General features: G+C 46.8%; 1 protein-coding gene across 1 annotated transcript in view; it reads left to right on the top strand.

The window, feature by feature from the left end:
• The first annotated feature begins 18,164 nt into the window (after nt 1-18,164).
• LOC118937315 (uncharacterized protein C10orf62 homolog) overlaps nt 18,165-22,176 on the top strand; it is a 4,016-nt gene continuing 4 nt past the window's right edge. The window contains exons 1-2 of the mRNA XM_036934866.1: nt 18,165-19,649; nt 20,280-22,176. The exon at nt 20,280-22,176 is cut by the window's right edge and continues 4 nt beyond it. Coding sequence (XP_036790761.1) covers nt 20,288-21,232 — 945 coding nt within the window. The 5' untranslated portion in view covers nt 18,165-19,649; nt 20,280-20,287 and the 3' untranslated portion in view covers nt 21,233-22,176. The remainder of the gene's footprint in view (nt 19,650-20,279) is intronic.

Genomic DNA, 22,176 nt, shown 5'->3' with positions numbered 1-22,176 from the left:
GGGGGGGATAGGGGAGAGGGATGTGTACCTTTGTACAGGTATTGGAGAGAGGAGGGGGGTAGGGGAGAGGGAGGTGTACCTTTGTCCAGGTATTGGAGAGAGGGGGGGGGTAGGGGAGAGGGATGTGTACCCTTGTCCAGGTATTGGAGAGAGGGGGGGGATAGGGGAGAGGGATGTGTACCTTTGTCCAGGTATTGGAGAGAGGGGGGATAGGGGAGAGGGATGTGTACCTTTGTCCAGGTATTGGAGAGAGGGGGGGAGAGGGGAGAGGGTTGGGTTGTCGGGGGGAGCTGCAGCTGCAGGGACGGATGACAAATTGTAATCCGAGGCTGGGAGAGAAGTCAGGTCAGGAGCTGGTTTGGGACCTGGGTCCAAGCCTGATTTGAGGCTTGGGGCTTGGAGGCCGAGTTGGTGGTGGAATTAATATGAGGCTTGGAGGCTGAGTTGTTGTTGGTGGTGGATTGAATATGAGGCTTGGAGGCTGAGTTGTTGTTGGTGGTGGAATGAATATGAGGCTTGGAGGCTGAGTTGTTGTTGGTGGTGGATTGAATATGAGGCTTGGAGGCTGAGTTGTTGTTGGTGGTGGAATGAATATGAGGCTTGGAGGCCGAGTTGTTGTTGGTGGTGGAATGAATATGAGGCTTGGAGGCTGAGTTGTTGTTGGTGGTGGAATTAATATGAGGCTTGGAGGCCGAGTTGTTGTTGGTGGTGGAATGAATATGAGGCTTGGAGGCTGAGTTGTTGTTGGTGGTGGATTGAATATGAGGCTTGGAGGCTGAGTTGTTGTTGGTGGTGGAATGAATATGAGGCTTGGAGGCTGAGTTGTTGTTGGTGGTGGAATGAATATGAGGCTTGGAGGCCGAGTTGTTGTTGGTGGTGGAATGAATATGAGGCTTGGAGGCCGAGTTGTTGTTGGTGGTGGAATGAATATGAGGCTTGGAGGCCGAGTTGGTGGTGGAATGAATATGAGGCTTGGAGGCCGAGAGGTTGTTGGTGGTGGAATTAATATGAGGCTTGGAGGCCGAGTTGGTGGTGGAATGAATATGAGGCTTGGAGGCCGAGTTGTTGTTGGTGGTGGAATTAATATGAGGCTTGGAGGCCGAGTTGCTGTTGGTGGTGGAATGAATATGAGGCTTGGAGGCTGAGTTGTTGTTGGTGGTGGAATGAATATGAGGCTTGGAGGCCGAGTTGTTGTTGGTGGTGGAATTAATATGAGGCTTGGAGGCCGAATTGCTGTTGGTGGTGGAATGAATATGAGGCTTGGAGGCTGAGTTGTTGTTGGTGGTGGAATTAATATGAGGCTTGGAGGCCGAGTTGGTGGTGGAATGAATATGAAGCTTGGAGGCCGAGTTGTTGTTGGTGGAATGAATATGAGGCTTGGAGGCCGAGTTGTTGTTGGTGGAATGAATATGAGCCTTGGAGGCCGAGTTGTTGTTGGTGGAATGAATATGAGGCTTGGAGGCCGAGTTGTTGTTGGTGGAATGAATATGATACTTGGAGGCTGAGTTGTTGTTGGTGGTGGAATGAATATGAGGCTTGGAGGCCGAGTTGTTGTTGGTGGAATGAATATGAGGCTTGGAGGCCGAGTTGTTGTTGGTGGAATGAATATGAGCCTTGGAGGCCGAGTTGTTGTTGGTGGTGGAATTAATATGAGGCTTGGAGGCCGAGTTGTTGTTGGTGGTGGAATTAATATGAGGCTTGGAGGCCGAGTTGTTGTTGGTGGTGGAATTAATATGAGGCTTGGAGGCCGAGTTTTTGTTGGTGGTGGAATGAATATGATACTTGGAGGGCGAGTTGGTGTTGGTGGTGGAATGAATATGATACTTGGAGGCTGAGTTGGTGTTGGTGGTGGAATGAATATGAAGCTTGGAGGCTGAGTTGGTGGTGGAATGAATATGAAGCTTGGAGGCTGAGTTGGTGTTGGTGGTGGAATGAATATGAAGCTTGGAGGCTGAGTTGGTGTTGAAATTAATATGAAGATTGGAGGCTGAGTTGGTGTTGGTGGTGGAATGAATATGAAGCTTGGAGGCTGAGTTGGTGGTGGAATGAATATGAAGCTTGGAGGCTGAGTTGGTGGTAGAATGAATATGAAGCTTGGAGGCTGAGTTGGTGGTGGAATGAATATGAAGATTGGAGGCTGAGTTGGTGGTGGAATGAATATGAAGATTGGAGACTGAGTTGGTGGTGGAATGAATATGAAGCTTGGAGGCTGAGTTGGTGTTGGTGGTGGAATGAATATGAAGCTTGGAGGCTGAGTTGGTGGTGGAATGAATATGAAGCTTGGAGGCTGAGTTGGTGTTGGTGGTGGAATGAATATGAAGCTTGGAGGCTGAGTTGGTGTTGGTGGTGGAATGAATATGCAGCAGTGGAGGCAGCTGGGTATGTCTTCATGGTGGCCCTCGGGTGCGTGGCTTTGTCATGCGATAGGCAACGTGGGTGGCAACGTGGGTGGAGGTGGGTTTGGTTGTGATCCCGACCAGAGAGAAAGAGAAGTAGTTTAGTGGAAGAAAAGGGACACGAGGGAGATAGCAATAACAAGAGACAGAACAGTCATGGCTGGACGGACGCCACGACATGAAGATGGCATTTCTAGAGAAGGCCAGTATGCAGTATGATAGTATGTGACCAGTACACAGTATGGTTAAATTTATCCAACAAACTGATGTAATCTGATACTATGTGTGGCCTGCCGTCACATGGACTGTGGCAACCGTGACCCTGGACACCTTTTAAATACTGGTATAATAAAATGTGCAAAGCAGCAATTTTATCAAATTACTCTGTGTTGAAGGCAACTAGTTTAGTGTTGCATTCAAGTCTGGTCCTCACTCCTGAATTAGAGCTAAATCTCAACACTGTCAATGTAGGACGAACGACTGGAAGTGAAGAGCAGAGAGGGTGACATGCCATTAAGAAAATGATATAGCAACTGAAGATGTGACAGCAAAGAAATTCAATTCAGCCTATTTCAGCTCTCAAGGTTTTCAACTATTGTTCTGATGTTATGTTATGATGAACTGCGTAACCACATGGAGTTCTGGAGAATGTATATTTAATCTCGTCTCAGCAACGCTGGTATTCATGTCACAGCATGTACAACTGCTGTTATTTTATTTTTTATTTCACCTTTATTTAACCAGGGAGGCCAGTTGAGAACACCTTTATTTAACCAGGTAGGCCAGTTGAGAACACCTTTATTTAACCAGGTAGGCCAGTTGAGAACACCTTTATTTAACCAGGTAGGCCAGTTGAGAACACCTTTATTTAACCAGGTAGGCTAGTTGAGAACACCTTTATTTAACCAGGTAGGCTAGTTGAGAACAAGTTGTTATTTACAACTGCGACCTGGCCAAGATAAAGCAAAAGCAGTGTGACACAAACAACAACACAGAGTTACACACGGAATAAACAAACGTACAGTCAATAACACAATGGAAAGTATATATACAGTGTGTGCAAATGGGGTAAGATTAGGGAGGTAAGGAAATAAATAGGCCGTAGTGGTGAAGTAATTACAATTTAGCAATTAAACACTGGAGTGATAGATGTGCAGAAGATGAATGTGCAAGTAGCGATACTTGGGTGCAAAAATAAAATTAAAATAACAATATGGGGATGAGGTAGTTGGATGGGCTATTTACAGATGGACTATGTACAGGTGCAATGATCTGGCAGCAGAGAACTGGAAGGAAAGGCGGCCAAAGGAGGAATTGTCTTTGGGGGTGACCAGTGAAATATACCTGCTGGAGCGCGTGCTACGGGTGGGTGCAGCTATGGTGACCAGTGAGCTGAGATAAGGCGGGGCTTTACCTAGCAAAGACTTATAGATGACCTGGAGCCAGTGGGTTTGGCGACGAATATGGAGCGAGGGCCAGCCAACGAGAGCATACAGGTCGCAGTGCTGGGTAATATATGGGGCTTTGGTGACAAAACGGATGGAACTGTGAAAGACTGCATCCATTGCTGAGTAGAGTGTTGGAGGCTATTTTGTAAATTACATCGCCAAAGTCAAGGATCGGTAGGATAGTCAGTTTTACAAGGTTATGTTTGGCAGCGTGAGTAAAGGAGGCTTTGTTGCAAAGTAGGAAACCGATTCTAGATTTAATTTTGGATCGGAGATGCTTAATGTGAGTCTGGACGGAAGAGTTTACAGTCTAACCAGACACCTAGGTATTTGTAGTTGTCCACATATTCTAAGTCAGAGCCGTCCAGAGTAGTTATGCTGGACGGGCGGGCAGGTGCGGGCAGCGATCGGTTGAAGAGCATGCATTTAGTTTTACTTGTATTTAAGAGCAGTTGGAAGCATCAAATATACATCAAAGAGGCATCAAAATTGGAGGCATCAAATGTACTACTGTCTTTAAATCACAGATACTACTGGCTTTATATTACAGATACTACTGGCTTTATATTACAGACGCTACTGGGTTTATATTACAGATACTACTGGCTTTATATTACAGATACTAATGGCTTTATATTACAGATACTACTGGGTTTATCTTACAGATACTACTGGGTTTATATCAGAGATACTACAGGGTTTATATTACAGATACTACTGGGTTTATATTACAGATACTACTGGGTTTATATTACAGACACTACTGGCTTTATATTACAGATACTACTGGGTTTATATTACAGATACTACTGGCTTTATATTACAGATACCATTGGCTTTATATTAAAGATACTACTGGCTTTATATTACAGATACTACTGGGTTTATATTACAGATAATACTGGGTTTGTATTAGAGATACTACTGGGCTTATATTACAGATACTACTGGCTTTATGTCACAGCAGACACTACTGGTTTTATATCACAGATACTACTGGCATTATGTCACAGATACTACTGGGTTTATATTACAGGTACTATTGGCTTCATATCACAGACACTACTGGCTTCATATCATATATACTACTGGCTTTATGTCATATATACTACTGGCTTCATGTCATATATACTACTGGCTGTATGTCATATATACTACTGGCTTTATGTCATATATACTACTGGCTTTATGTCATATATACTACTGGCTTTATGTCATATATACTACTGGCTTCATATCATATATACTACTGGCTTCATGTCGTATTGTAACGATTCTCTTGTTGTGAAGTTGAGGCGGACCAAAACGCAGCGTGGTGGTTGTTCATTGTAATTTAATGAAGACACTATACATGAACAAACTAACGAAAACAAGAAACGTGAGAGCTCAAAACAGCCTATCTGGTGAATACTACACAAAGACAGGAACAATCACCCACAAACACACAGTGAAACCCAGGCTACCTAAATATGGTTCCCAATCAGAGACAATGACGAACACCTGCCTCTGATTGAGAACCATATCAGGCCGAACATAGAACTAGACCAAAACATAGAAAAACAAACATAGACTGCCCACCCAACTCACGCCCTGACCATACTAAATAAATACAAAAACAAAGGAAATAGAGGTCAGAACGTGACAGTACCCCCCCCCAAAGGTGCGGACTCCGGCCGCAAAACCTTGACCTATAGGGGAGGGTCTGGGTGGGCGTCTGTCCGCGGTGGCGGCTCTGGCGCGGGACGCGGACCCCACTTCGCCATTGTCTCAGTCCGCCTTATTGTCCGCCTCCGTGGCTTACTCACCATGCCCACCCCTCTCAATGACCCCACTGGACAGAGGGGCTGCTTGGGACAGAGGGGCAGCTTCTCGGGACAGAGGGACAGCTGCTCGGGACAGAGGGACAGCTGCTCGGGACAGAGGGACAGCTGCTCGGGACAGAGGGACAGCTGCTCGGGACAGAGGGACAGCTGCTCGGGACAGAGGGACAGCTGCTCGGGACAGAGGGACAGCTGCTCCGGGCGGAGGGGCTCTAGCGGCCCCTGGCTGACTGGCGGCACTGGCGGCCCCTGGCTGACTGGCGGCCCCTGGCTGACTGGCGGCACTGGCGGCCCCTGGTTGACTGGCGGCGCTGGCGCTGGGCTGACTGGCGGCACTGGTGGCCCCTGGTTGACTGGCGGCACTGGCGGCCCCTGGCTGACTGGCGGCATTGGCGGCTCCTGGCAGACGGGCGGCACTGGCGGCGCTGGGCAGACGGGCGGCACTGGCGGCGCTGGGCAGACGGGCGGCGCTGGCGGCGCTGGGCAGACGGGCGGCGCTGGCGGCGCTGGGCAGACGGGCGGCGCTGGCGGCGCTGGGCAGACGGGCGGCGCTGGCGGCGCTGGGCAGACGGGAAGCTCCGATGGCGCCGGGCAGACGCGAAGCTCTGGCAGAGGCGCCGGGCAGACGGGAAGCTCCGGCAGAGGCGCCGGACAGGCGGGAGGCTCCGGCAGAGGCGCCGGACAGGCGGGAGGCTCCGGCAGAGGCGCCGGACAGGCGGGAGGCTCCGGCAGAGGCGCCGGACAGGCGGGAGGCTCCGGCAGAGGCGCCGGACAGGCGGGAGGCTCCGGCAGAGGCGCCGGACAGGCGGGAGGCTCCGGCAGAGGCGCCGGACAGGCGGGAGGCTCCGGCAGCGGCGCCGGACAGGCGGGAGGCTCCGGCAGAGGCGCCGGACAGGCGGGAGGCTCCGGCAGAGGCGCCGGACAGACGGGAGGCTCCGGCAGAGGCGCCGGACAGACGGGAGACTCCGGCAGCGCTGGAGAGGAGGAAGGCGCTGGTAGCGCCGGACAGGCGGGAGGCTCCGGCAGAGGCGCCGGACAGGCGGGAGGCTCCGGCAGAGGCGCCGGACAGGCGGGAGGCTCCGGCAGAGGCGCCGGACAGGCGGGAGGCTCCGGCAGCGCTGGAGAGGAGGAAGGCTCTGGACGGATGGGCCGGAGAGACAGCCTGGTACGGGGAGCTGCCACCGGAGGGCTGGGGTGTGGAGGTGGTGACGGATAGACCGGGCCGTGCAGGCGCACTGGAGCTCTTGAGCACCGAGCCTGCCCAACCTTACCCGGTTGAATGGTCCCGGTCGCCCTACCAGTGCGGCGAGGTGGAATAGCCCGCACTGGGCTATGCAGGCGAACCGGGGACACCGTGCGCAAGGCTGGTGCCATGTAAGCCGGCCCAAGGAGACGCACTGGAGACCAGATGCGTAGAGCCGGCTTCATGGCACTTGGCTCGATGCCCACTCTAGCCCGGCCGATACGCGGAGCTGGAATGTACCGCACCGGGCTGTGCACCCGCACTGGGGACACCGTGCGCTCCACAGCATAACACGGTGCCTGCCCGGTCTCTCTAGCCCCCCGGTAACCACAGGAAGTTGGCTCAGGTCTCCTACCTGGCGTAGCCATACTCCCTGTTAGCCCCCCCCCAAGAAATTTTTGGGGCTGACTCCCGGGCTTCCATCCACGACGCCGCGCTGCCTCCTCGTACCAGCGCCTCTCCGCTTTCGCCGCCTCCCGTTCTTCCTTGGGGCGGCGATATTCTCCTGGCTGAGCCCAAGGTCCTTTACCGTCTAATTCGTCCTCCCATGTCCATACCTCCTCGCGCTGCTCCTGCTGCTGCTTTCTCCTTTGCCCATTACCACACCGCTTGGTCCTGTTGTGGTGGGTGATTCTGTAACGATTCTCTTGTTGTGAAGTTGAGGCGGACCAAAACGCAGCGTGGTGGTTGTTCATTGTAATTTAATGAAGACACTATACATGAACAAACTAACGAAAACAAGAAACGTGAGAACTCAAAACAGCCTATCTGGTGAATACTACACAAAGACAGGAACAATCACCCACAAACACACAGTGAAACCCAGGCTACCTAAATATGGTTCCCAATCAGAGACAATGACGAACACCTGCCTCTGATTGAGAACCATATCAGGCCGAACATAGAACTAGACCAAAACATAGAAAAACAAACATAGACTGCCCACCCAACTCACGCCCTGACCATACTAAATAAATACAAAAACAAAGGAAATAGAGGTCAGAACGTGACACGTATATACTACTGGCTTCATGTCATATATACTACTGGCTTCATATCATATATACTACTGGCTTTATGTCATATATACTACTGGCTTTATGTCATACATACTACTGGCTTTATGTCATATATACTACTGGCTTTATATCATATATACTACTGGCTTTATGTCATATAAACTACTGGCTTTATGTCATATATACTACTGGCTTTATGTCATATATACTACTGGCTTTATGTCATATATACTACTGGCTTTATGTCATATATACTACTGGCTTTATGTCATATATACTACTGGCTTTATGTCATATATACTACTGGCTTTATGTCATTTATGTCACTGGTATTCTAAGATGTTTCTGGAGTAAATCCATTTGCCAACTGTCAGAGGTCAATAGATACATTACAGTAACTACCCTCCTTGGCAAAACCCTTAGGACAAGAAGACACACACACACACACACACACACACACACACACACACACACACACACACACACCAAGACAACGAGGAAGAGGTTTTCTTTGATCAATGGGCCATTTCTAATTGAAATGAGGCGTGGAATATTTTATTCAGATCTGCCATTGAACAACTACACACACACACACACACACACACACACACACACACACACACACACACACACACACACAGCTGTTACACAACAATCTGACAATGGAAACCATGGAAACAAGAAATAAGCTGTATGTTACAAAAACACTATTTATTTTTTTATTACAAGCCAATTAATGGAAAACACCAGGCAAAATGTATAAACATCCATTTTCATTTGCGTAATCATTATCCAACAGGGTTCTGATGTGGTGGTGTGTTTTGTGATTCACCAATAGGCCTAATGGTTGTTCAGACAAACTGTGCAACTAATCTAAAAAAATACATTTAAAAAAAGTACTCTCACTGTCAACTGCGTTTATTTTCAGCAAACGTAACATGTGTACATATTTGTATGAACAGAGCAAGATTCAACAACTGAGACATAAACTGAACAAGTTCCACAGACATGTGACTGACAGAAATTGAATAATGTGTCTCTGAACAAAGGGGGGGGGGGGGGTCAAAATCAAAAGTAACAGTCAGTATCTGGTGTGGCCACCAGCTGCATTAAGTACTGCAGTGTATCTCCTCCTCATGGACTGCACCAGATTTGCCAATTCTTGCTGTGAGATGTTACCCCACTCTTCCACCAAGGCACCTGCGAGTTCCCAGATATTTCTGGGGGGAATGGCCCTAGCCCTCACCTTCCGATCCAACAGGTCCCAGACGTGCTCAATGGGATTGAGATCTGGGCTCTTCGCTGGCCATGGCAGAACGCTGACATTCCTGTCTTGCAGGATATCACGCACAGAACGAGCAGTATGGCTAGGTCATGGAGGTTCATGTCAGGATGAGCCTGGAGGAAGGGTACCACATGAGGGAGGAGGATGTCTTCCCTGTAACACACAGCATTGAGATTGCCTGCAATGACAACAAGCTCAGTCCGATGATTCTGTGACACACCGCCCCAGACCGTGACGACCCTCCACCTCCAAATTGATCCCGCTCCAGAGTACAGGCCTCGATGTAACGCTCATCCCTTTGACGATAAACACGAATCCGACCCTCATCCCTGGTGAGACAAAACCGCGACTCGTCAGTGAAGAGCACTTTTTGCCAGTCCTGTCTGGTCCAGCGACAGTGGGTTTGTGCCCATAGACGACGTTGTTGCCGGTGATGTCTAGTGAGGACCTGCCTTATACAACAGGCCTCCAAGCCCTCAGTCCAGCCTCTCTCAACCTATTGCGGACAGTCTGAGCACTGATAGAGGGATTGTGCGTTCCTAGTGTAACTCGGGCAGTTGTTGTTGCCATCCTGTACCTGTCCCGCAGGTGTGATGTTCGGATGTACCGATCCTGTGCAGGTGTTGTTACACGTGGTCTGCCACTGTGAGGACAATCAGCTGTCTGTCCTGTCTCCCTGTAGCGCTGTCTTAGGCGTCTCACAGTACGGACACTGCAATTTATTGCCCTGGCCACATCTGCAGTCCTCATGCCTCCTTGCAGCATGCCTAAGGCACATTCACGCAGATGAGCAGGGACCCTGGGCATCTTTCTTTTGGTGTTTTCAGAGTCAGTAGAAAGGCCTCTTTAGTGTCCTAAATTTTCATAACTGTGATCTTAATTGCCTACCGTCTGTAAGCTGTTAGTGTCTTAACGACCAATCAACAGGTGCATTATGGTCCATTGAACAAGCATGGGAAACAGTGTTTAAACACTTGACAATGAAGATCTGTGAAGTTATTTTGATTTGTACCAACTACCTTTCAAAGAGAGGGTCCTGAAAAAGGGATGTTTCTTTTATATGAACCAAACTCCTGCTAGTGCAGTGTAGCTCTAACTCCTCTATCTTCCCTATCTCCTCTATCTCCCCTATCTCCTCTAACCCCTCTATCTCTTCTATCTCCTCTAACCCCTCTATCTCCTCTAACTACTCTAACCCTTCTAACTCCCCTATCTCCTCTAACCCCTCTATCTCCTCTTCATTCTCCCATAACTCCTCTAACCCCTCGATCTCCTCTAACCCCTCTATCTCCTCTAACCCCTCTATCTCCTCTAACCCCTCAATCTCCTCTAACTCCTCTATCTCCTCTAGCCCCTCTATCTCCTCCAACCCCCCTATCTCCTCTAACCCCTCTATCTCCTCTAACCCCTCTATCTCCTCTATCTCCTCTAACTCCTCTAACCCTTCTAACTCCCCTATCTCCTCTAACCCCTCTATCTCCTCTATCTCCTCTATCTCTTCATTCTCTCATAACTCCTCTAACCCCTCTAACCCCTCGATCTCCTCTAAGTCCTCTAATCTCCTCTAACCCCTCTTCTCCTCTAACCCCGCCTTCTCCTTCTAAAGAGACGTCATCTGCTTGGCTCAGCCTTCTTGTACTACAGAGACATCATCCGCTTGGCTCAGCCTTCTCCTTCTATAGAGACATCATCCGCTTGGCTCAGCCTTCTTGCACTACAGAGACGTCAATTGCATGGCTCAGCCTTCTCCTTCTATAGAGACATCATCCGCTTGGCTCAGCCTTCTCTACGCTAGGAGTTGGATGACTACCATTCCATTGTTATGGATCTGTCCGTTCGTATTGGTGGCTCGACAATCTACCACTGCCATTGTCTGCTTTGGGTTGTCACTGCCTCCAGACTCCTGCATTGGAATGCCAGCACATAGTGGGGCACTCTATTCACCAGCAGGGTGTCCATCACCTTCGACCTCTGCGATTGTCTATCCCACCCTGCCTGCATCCTGTCTGCCCTGACTCAGGCGGCCCCCTGATGCATCCCCCGCCCTGCCACTGCTTACTGCTCGGCTCCTCTCCCCTTCCTTCCTCTGGACAACTCTCAACCTCTGATGCATCCCCCGCAGTGCCACTGCATCCTGCTCGGCTACTCTCCCCTCCCCTTTCTTCCTCTGGACAACTCTCAACCTCTGATGCAGCTCCTCTCCCCTCCCCTTCCTTCCTCTGGACAACTCTCAACCTTTGTTTCCTCGTAGGTGGTGAGGGGACACCCGTCGTTCCCCATGCTTAAACGACCTGGTTACTTACGATTGCCATCGACACCCATTCAACAGTCCAGTGGTGGCGGCTCACCCCCCCTCTCTCTCTCTCACACAGTCTTCCAGTCCAGTGGTGGCGGCTCACCCCCCCTCTCTCTCTCTCTCACAGTCTTCCAGTCCAGTGGCGGCTCACCCCCCCTCTCTCTCTCTCACAGTCTTCCAGTCCAGTGGTGGCTCACCCCCCCCCCTCTCTCTCTCACAGTCTTCCAGTCCAGTGGCAGCTCACCCCCCCCCTCTCTCTCTCACAGTCTTCCAGTCCAGTGGCGGCTCACCCCCCCTCTCTCTCTCTCACAGTCTTCCAGTCCAGTGGCGGCTCACCCCCCCTCTCTCTCTCTCACAGTCTTCCAGTCCAGTGGCGGCTCACCCCCCCCCCTCTCTCTCTCACAGTCTTCCAGTCCAGTGGCGGCTCACCCCCCCTCTCTCAGTCTTCCAGTCCCTGCCTCATTTCACGGACACCATCTACCTCCCTCACCGTATCCTACCCAACCAGACAGAAGAGGATTGGCTCCCCCGCTGAACCTGGTTTCCCTCAGGTTTTTAATTTGTCCAGAGGAGTTGACACCATTACTTCTGCTTTCTCTCCTGGGGTCGAAGGTTGGGTCACTCCTTGGGCATCTCGTCCATATACCTGTACTACCTCAAATCAAATACACTTGTATGTGTCACATACACATGGTTAGCAGATGTTATTGGTCACATGGTTAGCAGATGTTATTGGTCACATGGTTAGCAGATGTTATTGGTCACATGGTTAGCAGATGTTATTGGTCACATGGTTAGCAGATGTTATTGGTCACATGGTTAGCAGATGTTATTGGTCACATGGTTAACAGATGTTATTGGTCACACGGTTAGCAGATGTTATTGGTCACATGGTTAGCAGATGTTATTGGTCACATGGCTAGCAGATGTTATTGGTCACATGGTTAGCAGATGTTATTGGTCACATGGTTAGCAGATGTTATTGGTCACATGGTTAGCAGATGTTATTGGTCACATGGTTAGCAGATGTTATTGGTCACATGGTTAGCAGATGTTATTGGTCACATGGTTAGCAGATGTTATTGGTCACATGGTTAGCAGATGTTATTGCGAGTGTAACAAAATGCTTGCTCTTCTAGTTCTGACAGTGCAGCAACATCAACAAGTAATCGAACAATTTCACAACAACGACCTAATACACACAAATCTAAGTAAAGGGGTGGAATGAGAATATGTAGATATAAATATATGGATGAGCAATGACCGGTGGGCAAGATGCAGAAGATGGTATAAAATACAGTTTCCCATCACCTCAACTATATCGTCAACCATTCAGCACCTGCAGACCAGAACAGAAGATGGTATAAAATACAGTTTCCCATCACCTCAACTATATCGTCAACCATTCAGCACCTGCAGACCAGAACAGAAGATGGTATAAAATACAGTTTCCCATCACCTCAACTATATCGTCAACCATTCAGCACCTGCAGACCAGAACAGCTCACTTCCTTTCCAGGGTCCAACTAACTTGTAGTTCCGTTTTTGGGGAATCTCCATCACCATACCGCAGCAGCCTAACTACCACGGCCTGAAGGTGATGTCTTCCTGAAACTTCCTGAATCCTTCGTCTAGAGCCTTCGGCTTTATCCGGTCCATTCTCATTCTCTAGACGAAGGATTCAGGAGAGGGAATGAGAATGGACCGGATAAAGCCGAGGGCTCTAGACGAAGGATTCAGGAGGGAATGAGAATGGACCGGACGTAGTAGAGGGCTCTAGATGAAGGATTCAGGAGGGAATGAGAATGGACCGGATAAAGCCGAGGGCTCTAGACGAAGGATTCAGGAGGGGATGAGAATGGACCGGACGTAGTAGAGGGCTCTAGACGAAGGATTCAGGAGGGAATGAGAATGGACCAGACGTAGTAGAGGGCAGTGTGCACATAGCCTGTCTTCTCTTGAGAGCCATGTCTGCCTACGGCGGCCTTTCTCAATAGCAAGGCTATGCTCACTGAGTCTGTACATAGTCAAAGCTTTCCTTAAGTTTGGGTCGGTTACGGTGGTCAGGTATTCTGCCACTGTGTACTCTCTGTTTAGGGCCAAATAGCATTCTAGTTTGCTCTGTTTCTTTGTTAATTCTTTCCAATGTGTCAAGTAATTGTCTTTTTGTTTTCTCATGAGTTGGTTGGGTCTAATTGTGCTGCTGTCCTGATGCTCTGTGGGGTGTGTTTGTGTTTGTGAACAGAGCCCCAGGACCAGCTTGCTTAGGGGACTCTTCTCCAGGTTCATCTCTCTGTAGGTGATGGCTTTGTTATGAATCGCTTCCTTTTAGGTCGTTGTAGAATTTAACAGCTCTTTTCTGGATTTTGATAATTAGTAGGAATCGGCCTAATTCTGCTCTGCATGCATTATTTGGTGTTCTACGTTGTACACAGAGGATATTTTTGCAGAATTCTGTATGCAGAGTCTCAATTTGTTGTTTGTCCCATTTTGTGAAGTCTTGGTTGGTGAGCGGACCCCAGACCTCACAACCGTAAAGGGCAATGGGCTCTATGACTGATTCAAGTATTTTTAGCCAGATCCTAATTGGTATGTTGAAATTTATGTTCCTTTTGATGGCATAGAATGCCCTTCTTGCCTTGTCTCTCAGATCGTTCACAGATTTGTGGAAGTTACCTGTGGCACTGATGTTTAGGCCAAGGTATGTATAGTTTTTTGTGTGCTCTAGGGCAACAGTGTCTAGATGAAATTTGTATTTGTGGTCCTGGCGACTGGACCTTTTTTGGAACACCATTGTTTTGGTCTTACTGAGCTTTACTGTCAGGGCCCAGGTCTGACAGAATCTGTGCAGAAGATCTAGGTGCTGCTGTAGGCCCTCCTTGGTTGGTGACAGAAGCACCAGATCATCAGCAAAAAGTAGACATTTGACTTCGTATTCTAGTAGGGCGAGGCCGGGCGCTGCAGACTTTTCTAGTGCCCGCGCCAATTCGTTGATACATATGTTGAAGAGGGTGGGGCTTAAGCTGCATCCCTGTCTCTCCCCACGACCCTGTGTGAAGAAATTTGTGTGTTTTTTGCCAATTTTAACCACACACTTGTTGTTTGTGTACATGGATTTTACAATGTCGTATGTTTTACCCCCAACACCACTTTCCATCAATTTGTATAGCAGACCCTCATGCCAAATTGAGTCAAAGGCTTTTTTGAAATCAATAAATTTGTCTCCACTTTTGTGGATTGGGGTGATCAGTCCTTGCTTCCAAATATTAGGGAAGATGCCAGAGCTAAGGATGATGTTAAAGAGCTTTAGTAAAGCCAATTGGAATTTGTTGTCTGTATATTTGATCCTTTCATTAAGGATACCATCAACACCACAGGCCTTTTTGGGTTGGAGGGTTTTTATTTTGTCCTGTAACTCGTTCAAGGTAATTGGAAAATCCAGTGGGTTCTGGTGGTCTTTAATAGTTGATTCTAAGATTTGTATTTGATCATGTATATGTTTTTGCTCTTTATTCTTTGTTATAGAGCCAAAAAGATTGGAGAAGTGGTTTACCCATACATCTCCATTTTGGATAGATAATTATTTGTGTTGTTGTTTGTTTAGTGCTTTCCAATTTTCCCAGAAGTGGTTTGAGTCTATGGTTTCTTCAATTACATTGAGCTGATTTCTGACGTGCTGTTCCTTCTTTTTCCGTAGTGTATTTCTGTATTGTTTTAGTGATTCACCATAGTGAAGGCGTAGACTCAGGTCTCTATGTTTTTGGTTGGACAGGTTTCTCAATTTCTTTCTTAGATTTTTGCATTCTTCATCAAACCATTTGTCATTGTTGTTCATTTTCTTCGGTTTTCTATTTGAGATTTTTAGATTTGATAGGGAAGCTGAGAGGTCAAATATACTGTTAAGATTTTCTACTGCCAAGTTTACACCTTCACTATTACAGTGGAACGTTTTACCCAGGAAATTGTCTAGAAGGGATTGTTGTTGCCTAATTATTTTTTGGTAGGTTTCCAAACTGCATTCCTTCCATCTATAGCATTTCTTAATGTTACTCAGTTCCTTTGGCTTTGATGCCTCATGATTGAGTATTGCTCTATTCAAGTAGACTGTGATTTTACTGTGGTCTGATAGGGGTGTCAGTGGGGTCATAGGGGTGTCTCTCTCGGTCTCTCTCTCTCTCTCTCTCTCTCCCTTTCCCAATACTCCAGATATTCTATTCTACTTTCTCTCTTCACTACCTCTCTGTTAGCCTGGGTACCAGTCTGTTTGTCTTCTACCTCTCTGTTACTCTGGGTAACAGTCTGTCTCCTACCTCTCTGTTAGCCTGGGTACCAGTCTGTTTGTCTCCTACCTCTCTGTTACTCTGGGTACCAGTCTGTTTGTCTCCTACCTCTCTGTTACTCTGGGTAACAGTCTGTCTCCTACCTTTCTGTTACTCTGGGTAACATTCTGTCTGTCTCCTACCTTTCTGTTACTCTGGGTAACAGTCTGTCTGTCTCCTACCTCTCTGTTACTCTGGGTACCAGTCTGTTTGTCTCCTACCTCTCTGTTACTCTGGGTAACAGTCTGTCTCCTACCTTTCTGTTACTCTGGGTAACAGTCTGTCTGTCTCCTACCTCTCTGTTACTCTGGGTACCAGTCTGTTTGTCTCCTACCTCTCTGTTACTCTGGGTACCAGTCTGTTTGTCTCCTACCTCTCTGTTACTCTGGGTAACAGTCTGTCTCCTACCTTTCTGTTACTCTGGGTAACATTCTGTCTGTCTCCTACCTTTCTGTTACTCTGGGTAACAGTCTGTCTGTCTCCTACCTCTCTGTTACTCTGGGTACCAGTCTGTTTGTCTCCTACCTCTCTGTTACTCTGGGTAACAGTCTGTCTCCTACCTTTCTGTTACTCTGGGTAACAGTCTGTCTGTCTCCTACCTCTCTGTTACTCTGGGTACCAGTCTGTTTGTCTCCTACCTCTCTGTTACTCTGGGTACCAGTCTGTTTGTCTCCTACCTCTCTGTTACTCTGGGTAACAGTCTGTCTCCTACCTTTCTGTTACTCTGGGTAACATTCTGTCTGTCTCCTACCTTTCTGTTACTCTGGGTAACAGTCTGTCTGTCTCCTACCTCTCTGTTACTCTGGGTACCAGTCTGTTTGTCTCCTACCTCTCTGTTACTCTGGGTAACAGTCTGTCTCCTACCTTTCTGTTACTCTGGGTAACAGTCTGTCTGTCTCCTACCTCTCTGTTACTCTGGGTACCAGTCTGTTTGTCTCCTACCTCTCTGTTACTCTGGGTACCAGTCTGTTTGTCTCCTACCTCTCTGTTACTCTGGGTAACAGTCTGTCTCCTACCTTTCTGTTACTCTGGGTAACAGTCTGTCTCCTACCTCTCTGTTACTCTGGGTAACAGTCTGTTTGTCTCCTACCTCTCTGTTACTCTGGGTAACAGTCTGTCTCCTACCTCTCTGTTACCCTGGGTAACAGTCTGTTTGTCTCCTACCTCTCTGTTACCCTGGGTAACAGTCTGTCTCCTACCTCTCTGTTACTCTGGGTAACAGTCTGTTTGTCTCCTACCTCTCTGTTAGCCTGGGTACCCGTCTGTCTCCTACCTCTCTGTTACACTGGGTACCAGTCTGTCTGTCTCCTACCTATCTGTTAGCCTGGGTACCAGTCTGTCTCCTATCTCTCTGTTAGCCTGGGTACTAGTCTGTCTCCTACCTCTCTGTTAGCCTGGGTACTAGTCTGTCTCCTACCTCTCTGTTACTCTGGGTAACAGTCTGTTTGTCTCCTACCTCTCAGTTAGCCTGGGTACCAGTCTGTTTGTCTCCTACCTCTCTGTCAGCCTGGGTACCGTTCTGTTTGTCTTCTACCTCTCTTTTAGAAATGCTACCTGCTAGACTAAACAGAAAAGCTACCTGCTAGTCTAAACAGAAAAGGTACCTGCTAGACTAAACATAAACTAACTGCTAGTCTAAACAGAAGCGAACTGCTAGTCTAAACAGAAGCTAACTGCTAGTCTAAACAGAAGCTAACTGCTAGTCTAAACAGAAGCTAACTGCTAGTCTAAACAGATGCTAACTGCTAGTCTAAACAGATGCTAACTGTGAGACTAAACAGAAGCTAACTGCTAGTCTAAACAGAAGCGAACTGCTAGACTAAACAGAGAAGCTAACTGCTGGACTAAACAGAAACAAACTGATAGACTAAACAGAAGCTAACTGCTAGTCTAAACAGAAGCTAACTGCTAGTCTAAACAGAAGCTAACTGCTAGTCTAAACAGATGCTAACTGCGAGACTAAACAGAAGCTAACTGCTAGTCTAAACAGAAGCGAACTGCTAGACTAAACAGAGAAGCTAACTGCTGGACTAAACAGAAACAAACTGTGAGACTAAACAGAAGCTAACTGCTAGTCTAAACAAGAGGCTAACTGCTAGACTAAACAGAAAAGCAAATTGCTAGGATGTTATGCAACAGCTTTTGTATGGGATTGCTGAAATGGTTTTACAAAAACAGATCAAGGTGCCAAATTTTGAGAGTATCTGTTGGCAGACAATTGCAAAAAATACTGTGTTTATCCACCACCCCAATACATCTCCTTACAAACAAAATGGCAATGACAAAGCTTTATAGTTGACATTTTTTTATATATAAATTAACGATTTATACACTGGAAATAAAGAAAAAAATACAAAACATTTTTGTTTGTTTTTTAAAATCTTACATGACATTTACATATGAAAATGTACACAACATATTTAATAACTTACAAATGCTTCAATTGCATAAAAATATAATCTCTTTACGAAAGGTTTGAATATATATATATACATCTACATTGGCTCTGAATTTGATTTTTATTAGGAGAACTTCTGCTTTATACAGTGAATTGCATTCTAAACTAGCTACTGATTTGTACAGTGAATTGCATTCTAAACTAGCTACTGATTTGTACAGTGAATTGCCATCTAAACTAGTTACCAATTTGTACACTGAATTGCATTCTAAACTTGTTTGAAGTCTTCGACTTTAAGACAAAAGTTTCAACATAGACCAGATGTTTTTTTTTTCCATTGTTGTCAATAAGAAATGTGAGATTGTGATATGACATATTGATAAAACAAAAGACATTTGCCAAAGAGAATATGCCATCAAGTATCAAAACTGTATAAATGTACAAAAAAAAACAACAACAACAACAACAACCAAATGTTAGTGCGATGACAAGATAAGAGACACATGGTAGAGGCAGCAGCGAGGCGATACTACGACGTGATCCTCTTTGGCAGACATGCACGAGTACGAGCTGCGTTCAGCACGTCTCTTCAACATGAGGAAGGCCGACAGAAAATACAGTACATCAACGTCCCAGTGTGGCACCCTATTTCCCTACGTAGTGCACTACTTCTGAACAGGGCCCCACAGAGTTCTGGGCAAAAGTAGGGCACTAAAATAGGGATTAGGGTGCCATTTGGGAAACATTCTAAATCAACCCCCCTCCACACACTGGTGTGTTACTGATGAAATTATAATTCTGGTTTCTTTAACACTATGCCTATACAATACTTGACAAGGCACTGTCAGGATTTATTTAATGATTTTACAATGTTCCTTATTCCGGTAATGCACGAAACAGGCACGTAAAACGACGAGATATTGACGACAATGGCAACCGATTTCAAACGGCTGCAAAATATATATATATACAGGAATGTGAATGGAGGCCGATGATCCTAGACTCTTAAAGATAAAAAAAAAAGTTGCAATCTAGAATTACAGAAGGGTTCTTTGGCTGTCCCCGTAGGAGAACCCAGTGCAGAAGCCTTCTGGGTAATTTTTTTGGGGGGGGGTTTCATGTAGAAGAACAGCTGAAGAAGCCCTATGGAGCATTTTCATTCTAAGACTGTACTGTTACAGGAAAAACAAGCACCCATTTATTCCAGTCAACATCCATGGGACAGACACAGAGCAACATCTACAGTATGTGTAATAACTCTCTCAGACTCATTGGCTAGAGGATACACACCAATCTCAAACCCCTCCCCCCCTCCTCCAAAACAAAATAACTCAACTCAGAAAAAAGGAAATTCATGTTCTCTCCATCACACAAAGAAAATACTGTACTTTGATGATAACATTTCTCCTTAAATTCTCAGTCAGGGTAGACACATAAGTCCTTCAGTTCTCAGTCAGGGTAGACACATAAGTCCTTCAGTTCTCAGTCAGGGTAGACACATAAGTCCTTCAGTTCTCAGTCAGGGTAGACACATAAGTCCTTCAGTTCTCAGTCAGGGTAGACACATAAGTCCAGTTCTCAGTCAGGGTAAACACATAAGTCCTTCAGTTCTTAGTCAGGGTAAACACATAAGTCCTTCAGTTCTCAGTCAGGGTAGACACATAAGTCCTTCAGTTCTCAGTCAGGGTAAACACATAAGTCCTTCAGTTCTCAGTCAGGGTAAACACATAAGTCCTTCAGTTCTCAGTCAGGGTAAACACATAAGTCCTTCAGTTCTCAGTCAGGGTAAACACATAAGTCCTTCAGTTCTCAGTCAGGGTAGACACATAAGTCCTTCAGTTCTCAGTCAGGGTAGACACATAAGTCCTTCAGTTCTCAGTCAGGGTAAACACATAAGTCCTTCAGTTCTCAGTCAGGGTAAACACATAAGTCCTTCAGTTCTCAGTCAGGGTAAGCACATGATACATCCTTCAGTTCTCAGTCAGGGTAGACACATAAGTCCTTCAGTTCTCAATCAGGGTAAACACATGACACATCCTTCAGTTCTCAGTCAGGGTAAACACATGATACATCCTTCAGTTCTCAGTCAGGGTAAACACATGACACATCCTTCAGTTCTCAGTCAGGGTAAACACATGACACATCCTTCAGTTCCCAGTCAGGGTAAACACATAAGTCCTTCAGTTCTCAGTCAGGGTAAACACATAAGTCCTTCAGTTCTCAGTCAGGGTAAACACATAAGTCCTTCAGTTCTCAGTCAGGGTAAACACATGATACATCCTTCAGTTCTCAGTCAGGGTAAACACATTATACATCCTTCAGTTCTCAGTCAGGGTAAACACATGATACATCCTTCAGTTCTCAGTCAGGGTAAACACATAAGTCCTTCAGTTCTCAGTCAGGGTAAACACATGATACATCCTTCAGTTCTCAGTCAGGGTAAACACATGATACATCCTTCAGTTCTCAGTCAGGGTAAACACATGACACATCCTTCAGTTCTCAGTCAGGCTAAACACATGACACATCCTTCAGTTCTCAGTCAGGGTAAACACATGACACATCCTTCAGTTCTCAGTCAGGGTAAACACATAAGTCCTTCAGTTCTCAGTCAGGGTAAACACATGATACATCCTTCAGTTCTCAGTCAGGGTAAACACATGATACATCCTTCAGTTCTCAGTCAGGGTAAACACATGACACATCCTTCAGTTCTCAGTCAGGGTAAACACATGACACATCCTTCAGTTCTCAGTCAAGGTAGACACATGACACATCCAATCTTAAGTATCATTGGTGTTGAGAGTGCATCCAGTACATTGATATTATATACACTGACAGTATTCAAAGAGCGAGACAGCCTTTCTGGTTTCCCTGTCTCTCTCTCTCTCTCTCTGACATCACACAGTGTGGGTAAAGAACGTGGTTTCCCTGTCTCTCTCTCTCTCTCTCTGACATCACACAGTGTGGGTAAAGAACGTGGTTTCCCTGTCTCTCTCTCTCTCTGACATCACACAGTGTGGGTAAAGAACGAGGTTTCCCTGTCTCTCTCTCTCTCTCTCTGACATCACACAGTGTGGGTAAAGAACGTGGTTTCCCTGTCTCTCTCTCTCTCTCTGACATCACACAGTGTGGGTAAAGAACGTGGTTTCCCTGTCTCTCTCTCTCTCTCTGACATCACACAGTGTGGGTAAAGAACGTGGTTTCCCTGTCTCTCTCTCTCTCTCTGACATCACACAGTGTGGGTAAAGAACGTTGTTTCCCTGTCTCTCTCTCTCTCTCTGACATCACACAGTGTGGGTAAAGAACGTTGTTTCCCTGTCTCTCTCTCTCTCTCTGACATCACACAGTGTGGGTAAAGAACGAGGTTTCCCTGTCTCTCTCTCTCTGTCTGACATCACACAGTGTGGGTAAAGAACGAGGTTTCCCTGTCTCTCTCTCTCATCACACAGTGTGGGTAAAGAACGAGGTTTCCCTGTCTCTCTCTCTCTCTCTGACATCACACAGTGTGGGTAAAGAACGAGGTTTCCCTGTCTCTCTCTCTCTCTCTGACATCACACAGTGTGGGTAAAGAATGAGGTTTCCCTGTCTCTCTCTCTCTGTCTGACATCACACAGTGTGGGTAAAGAACGAGACAGCAGATCACTTTGATCGACTCACGCTGAGAGGAACTTTTATGGATCAAATTAGATTCGCTTTAGCCAACATCCGCGGAGCTGATGTTCTGACGTGACGGAGGTGGAACTGCTTTGGAGCTGTCAGATCCACAAGCGGCTCCCGGCAGTACACCTTGTCATTGGCTGCACAGAGTCTTATTAAGAGAAATCCAAATCAGTCTTGTTTACAAGTTTGAACACTGACATGTGAGATATAATCTACACCTCGATAAAGGCTGATAGAAATCGTCATTATTTATTAGTTTTTGATGATTTTTTATAATTTTCAAAATAAC

Source organism: Oncorhynchus mykiss, chromosome 2 (genome assembly GCF_013265735.2).
Source record: "Oncorhynchus mykiss isolate Arlee chromosome 2, USDA_OmykA_1.1, whole genome shotgun sequence".
In the NCBI taxonomy this organism is placed as follows: domain Eukaryota; kingdom Metazoa; phylum Chordata; class Actinopteri; order Salmoniformes; family Salmonidae; genus Oncorhynchus; species Oncorhynchus mykiss.
Note: the sequence above shows the minus strand (reverse complement) of the source record. Positions and strands in the feature narration are given on the sequence as shown.